Here is a 6,000-nt window from a genome sequence, read left to right on the forward strand (position 1 = left end):
ATGATGTAATCTCTTTTAGAATAAGGACGTAACGTAACAAAATATGGAAAAATCAAGTGGTCTGAATACTTTCTAAATGCACTGTATAAATGGATTCACTTATGCCCTAAAATGAATGTGTTCATATGGGCAGAATATTGTAGGTAAAAAAACACAAATGTGCTGCATTAGTTGACATCCTTTAAGACGGAACAAATAAAACAGGGTTGGGAAAATAAATTGAAAAATGTAATCCATAAGCCTACAAAAGCATTAATAAATAAAACATGTAAAGAAAAGTTATTTCAACCTTGCAATAATCCATTTGCTTTCAGTTTGCTTTATAGAATCTAGTTATCAATACAATTAAACTAGGCCCATGATATTTCCTTGAATAGGCCTATCCTCCACACACACCCTGATTGGCTTTGGATAAGCAAATTATTAGATATTATGCACAGCTGTTTTCAGCAGCACACTAAATCTTTCTATCAATTGAAGGAGTATTAGGATATAGTGACTGGCACCAATAGTCTATTTAAAGTCTGTGTCAATAGGCTACCGGTTGCATTTTTTCGATATAAAAAGGAGACGAAAATATGACTGGCCTGCACTGCACATAGGAAAGTGTCCAGACGACTGTGAGCTGATTGACCAGTAGGCTAGGTGTGAATGTTCTGAAAGCTTTATTCAAATCAATCATCTGAATACGAAAAGCACCCTTACTCCATATTTGTTTTACAAAACATGGATATGTTGCCCATGGTGATGGCACATGTCTAAAAAGCTTTTGCGTCCCCCACATTCAGCTGTGAAACAGGCCCATAGTCAAAGAGCCAATTCACAGAAGTGTAGTAAGCAACCATTTTTTTTAATGACACTAATATCAAGTGCGTGGAGCCTGCAGGAGAAGAGATTCATAATGCAGTAGCACTTTCTTCCAGTAAAATGACCAAATCATTCTCTGGTTGCCTCATGGTTGGAATGTTAGTAATATTTTTCATATTTCAGTCTTCTGTGATGAATATAAAGGTGTACTCTTTTTTTAAGACCATAACCATGTATGTGAGGTGTATGCTTTCGTTTCAAAGTAGCTTTGATTAAGACTACCAAGAAACACTCTGTGACCCTGATTTAGCCCACTGCAGTAGATGGTTAATGTACAAGTCAAAGATAAAGGTGAGGGGAAGGAAATCAAGTGCTCTCAGATTACTATTCAGCCACAGTGTGAATGCCATTATGTTACATGAGTGCCTCCTTTCATGCCATTTGAGGAGCTCATCTTTATACATATTTAGACTATGGTTTATACAAGGTAGCCTTTTGAGGGGGAGTTTCTTCAGCAGCAGCAATACATTAATGTATTGTCCGGCCAATTATAATGGTGCCGGGGAGATGGCTGCTGTTTTACAAGCTCCTAATCAACAGGTGCTATTTTGTGTGTTTGTTTGCATTGTTTCTAACTTATTTTGTACATAATGTTACTGCTACTGTCTCTTATGACCGAAAAGAGCTTCTGCCTATCAGAACAGAAATTACTCACCTCGAGTCCACGAAGGATATACTGCTTCTCCGAGACCAGGCCCAAATCCCTGTCATTTGCGTGAAGAAAAGACGGAAATACAGGGGGCGGAGATCGGGGTGACTTGTGAGAATTCATCTGCGAGTGGGTAACCCGCTTTTACCATCCGTTCTATTGGCCAATGTGCAATCACTGGAGAATAAACTGCATGATCTCCATTCGAGACTATCCTACCAACGGGACATTAAAAACTTTAGTATCTTATGTTTCACAGAGTCGTGGCTGAACGACGATACATATAATATACAGATGGATAGGTTTTCATTGCATCTGCAGGACAGAACAGCTATGTCTGGTAAGACGGGGGGTGTGGGTGTGTGTCTATTTGTTAATAACAGCTGGAGCGCGATGTCTAATATTAAAGAAGTAGAGTAACTCATGATAAGCTGTAGACCAAACTATTTACCAATAGAGTTTTCATCTATATTTTTCGTAGCGGCCTATTTACCACCACAAACCTATGCTGGCACTAAGACCACACTCAACGAGCTGTATAAGGCCATAAGCAAAAAATAAAATGCTCATGCAGAAGCGGCACTCCTAGTGGCCGGGGACATTAATGCAGGCAAACTTAAATCTGTTTTACCTCATTTCTACCAGCATGTCACATGTGCAACCAGAGGAAGACCACCTTTACTCCACACACAGAGACGCATACAAAGCTCTCTCGCCCTCCATTTGGAAAATCTGAATTATATCCTCCTGATTCCTGTTTACAAGCAAAAACTAAAGCAGGAAGTACCAGTGACTCGTTCAATATGGAAGTGGTCAGATGTCGCGGATGCTACGCTAGAGGACTGTTTTGCTTAGACTGGATTATGTTCCAGGATTCATACAATGGCATTGAGGAGTATACCACCTCAGTCACCAGCTTCATCAATAAGTGCATTGACGACGTCGTCCCCACAGTGACCGTACATACATATCCCAACCAGAAGCCATGGATTACAGGCAACAACCGTAGCGAGCTAAAGGCTAAAACTGACACTTTTAATCCTACAACACTGACTCTGATGGTCGTCGGACGCGGCATGGCTTGAAAACTATTACGTACTAGAAAGGGAAACACAGCCACGAGCTACCCAATGACGCAAAACTTCCAGACGAGCTAAATGCCTTTTATGCTCGCTTCTAGGCAAGCAACACAGAAGCATGCATGAGAGCAGCAGCTGTTTCGGACTACTGTGTGATCACACCTTTAAATAGGTCAACATTCACAAGGCCACGGGGCAAAACGGAATACCAGGACGTGTACTCAGACTGACATTTTCAACCTCTCCCTAACCGAGTCTGTAATACCAACATGATTCAAGCAGACCACCATAGTCCCTGTCCCCAGAAAGTGAAGGTAACCTGCCTAAATGACAACTGCCCCATAGCACTCACGTCATTAGCAATGAAGTGCTTTGAAAGGCTGGTCATGGCTCACATCAACACCATCCTCCCGGAAAATGTAGACCCCCTCCAATTCGTAACCCACCCCAACAGATCCACAGTTAACTCAATCTCAATCGCACTCCACACCGCCCTTTCCCACCTGGACAAAAGGAACACCTATGTGAGAATGGTGTTCCTTGACTATAGCTCAGCATTCAACACCATAGTGCCCACAAAGCTCATCACCAAACTAAGGACCCTGGGACTAAACACCTCCCTCTGCAACTGGATCCTGGACTATCTGACAGGCCACCCCCAGGTGGTAAGGGTAGGCAACAACACATCTGCCACGCTGATCCTCAACTAGGGGCCCCTCAGAGTTACTTGCTTATTCCCCTCTTGTACTCCTTTTTGCCCACGACTGCGTGGCCAAACACGACTCCAACACCATCATTAAGTTTGCTAATGACACAACAGTGGTAGGCTTGATCACCGACAACGATGATACAGCCTATAGGGAAGAGGTCAGAGACCTGGCAGTGTGGTGCCAGAACAACAACCTCTACCTCAACATGAGCAAGACAAAGGAGCTGATCGTGGACTACAGGAAAAGGAGGGCCAAACACGCAACCATTCACATCGACGGGGCTGTAGTGGAGCAGTTCGAGAGTTTCAAGTTCCTTGGTGTCCACATAACCAACAAACCATCATGGTCCAAACACACCAAGACAGTCGTGACGAGGGCACAACAAAACCTATTCTCCCTCAGGAGGCTGAAAAGATTTGGCATGGGTCCCCAGATCCTCAAAAAGTTCTACAGCTGCACTATCAAGAGCAGCCTGACCGGTTGTATCACCGCTTGGTATGGCAACTGCTCGGCATCTGACCGCTACAGAGGGAAGTGCGTACGACCCAGTACATCACTGGGGCCAAGCTTCCTGCCATCCAGGACCTATATACTAGGTGGTGTCAGAGGAAGGCCCAAAAAATTGTCAAAGACTCCGGTCACCCAAGTCAATGACTGTTCTCTCTGATACCGCAAGGTAAGCGGTACCGGAGCACCAAGTCTAAGTCCAAAAGGCTCCTTAACAGCTTCTACCCCCAAGCCATAAGACTGCTGAATAATCAAATAGCCACCCGGACTATTTACATTGACACCACCCCCCCCCCCCCCCCCTTTGTTTATACACAGCTAATCACTGCTTATTATCTATCTATGCATAGTCACTTTACCCCTTCCTACAAATTACCTTGACTAACTTGTAACCCCGCACATTGATTCAATACAGGTACCCCCTGTATATAGCCTCGTCATTGTTATTTTATTTTGTTACTCTTTTTAAACTTTAGTTTATTTAGTAAATATTTTTTAAACTCTATTTCTTCAACTGCATTGTTGATTAAGGGCTTGTAAGTAAGCATTTCACGGTAAGGTCTACGCCTACTGCATTTGGCAAATAAAATGTAATTTAATTTGATTGGGCACCAGCTCTCCGATGCCATCAGCCAGATAGAACAAATGCTAGAGCTGTTGTGAACACCATTTCATTTGCACACAAACAAAAAAAGCAGACTTACATGTTCTGTAGCGGTGGTGAGGGCGTGTGGCGGGCCCTTTCACAGAGCGTCCAGGTTTCCAGTGCCCGGTGGGCTTGGCTGGGGGAGATGGTGGAAAAGTTGGTGGTAGTGCCTTGGTTGTGATGTTGGCAGTCGAAGTTGTGCTAGTAGCTTTGGAGGTTGGACCGGATCGCGAGTTCGGGGGGTCCTTATCCTTACGACCATTGGCTGTGTCGCCGACCCGAAGTACTGTGGTGCTGTGTGGGGTCACTTCTTTACCCCCAGAAGGGGGGAGTCGTGTGATGTGGGTGGTGGCGCCAGTCACGCGGGTGCCACTGCCAACCCAGTTGTGGAGGTGCGGGACCGAGTGGTTGGAGGGCAACCCAAATTGAGTTCTCGGGGCTGGGACCGTGCCGTCGGCTGCTAGAGAGGTGGTGGAGACAAACGCGGTAGCGGTGTTCTTCGTAGTCGTGGTCATAGTGTCTGGTCGCTTGGGTGGAGCGCTGGGTTCAGAGAGAAAGATGGGGTCCTGCCCTATGCCCTTGGCATCCACTAGGTCCGTGGGCACATAGTCTTGAACGGAACCCACTACAATCCATTTGAGCAGCATGAGACTGAGGCCCAGGCCCACGAAGCCCATCACTAAGGGCACTGCGCACATCCAGGTCTGCTGCCGGTGCCACACCGAACAGGGCCCACAGCGGAGAGGCCCCGGGGCCTGAGGGGAGGCCGGTTCGCCCCCAGGCTCCTCCAGGGTCATGGCCCCCAGAGTGCTCGCTCCCGAGTGCTCACTCATCCTGCTGATGCTGTCAAAGGTTAAGAGTCAAACCGGGGACCCAATGACAAAAGGGCAGGAAGGAGGGAGGGGATGGGGCAAGGAACTGGGCATCATACCAATTCATCCACACAACATTCCTACATTTATACCCACACACACATGGACACAAGACGGCACCCACAGACACATACAAGTAATTACAAGCCAAGCAGCTCACACGGATGCACATGTAAGCAAATATACACTCCCTTTGGCGCCAAGCTAACTAATTACACACACAAACAAATAAAGACACACTCATACGCACACAGGTTGGACACGGTCAGGTGAAAGTGCTGTCCGGCGGGGCAAGCCTCGCTGTAGTTAGGTAGAAACGAAATGACAGTAAATCCCAAGATGCTTCACTCTCCCTTGAGAAGAAATGCATAAGAAAAAGGCAGGCAGGAGGGTATTGATCCACGGTGTGGCAAGCTTCAGACCAGAGCTGTACATCCTGTGTGTGTCTGTCAATGAGAAACAGGCCAGGCAGGGCAGCAACCCTCCTCTGCAGCTTTTTTTTATCGTGTTTTTTTATGCTTCAGTCCAGGGGCTTCCTCTGCAGTCTTTTTCCCTGTTTTGGGTCAGCTTCCCCTCACTCCCAGACAGCCCGGTGCTTTAATGCTAGTAGCCGATGGTAATCTTACATGAAGAGAGCCAGTGGAACTGGATAGAGAGCGAGAGTGAGGGA

General features: G+C 46.1%; 1 protein-coding gene across 1 annotated transcript in view; it reads right to left on the bottom strand.

Moving 5' to 3' along the window:
• Positions 1-5,501, bottom strand: part of LOC139377480 (pro-neuregulin-3, membrane-bound isoform-like) — a 279,397-nt gene extending 273,896 nt beyond the window's left edge. The window contains exon 1 of the mRNA XM_071120511.1: positions 4,517-5,501. Within this exon, the coding sequence (XP_070976612.1) occupies positions 4,517-5,291 (775 nt within the window). The 5' untranslated portion in view covers positions 5,292-5,501. The remainder of the gene's footprint in view (positions 1-4,516) is intronic.
• Positions 5,502-6,000: the final 499 nt, after the last annotated feature.

This window comes from Oncorhynchus clarkii, chromosome 20 (assembly GCF_045791955.1).
Source record: "Oncorhynchus clarkii lewisi isolate Uvic-CL-2024 chromosome 20, UVic_Ocla_1.0, whole genome shotgun sequence".
NCBI lineage: Eukaryota > Metazoa > Chordata > Actinopteri > Salmoniformes > Salmonidae > Oncorhynchus > Oncorhynchus clarkii.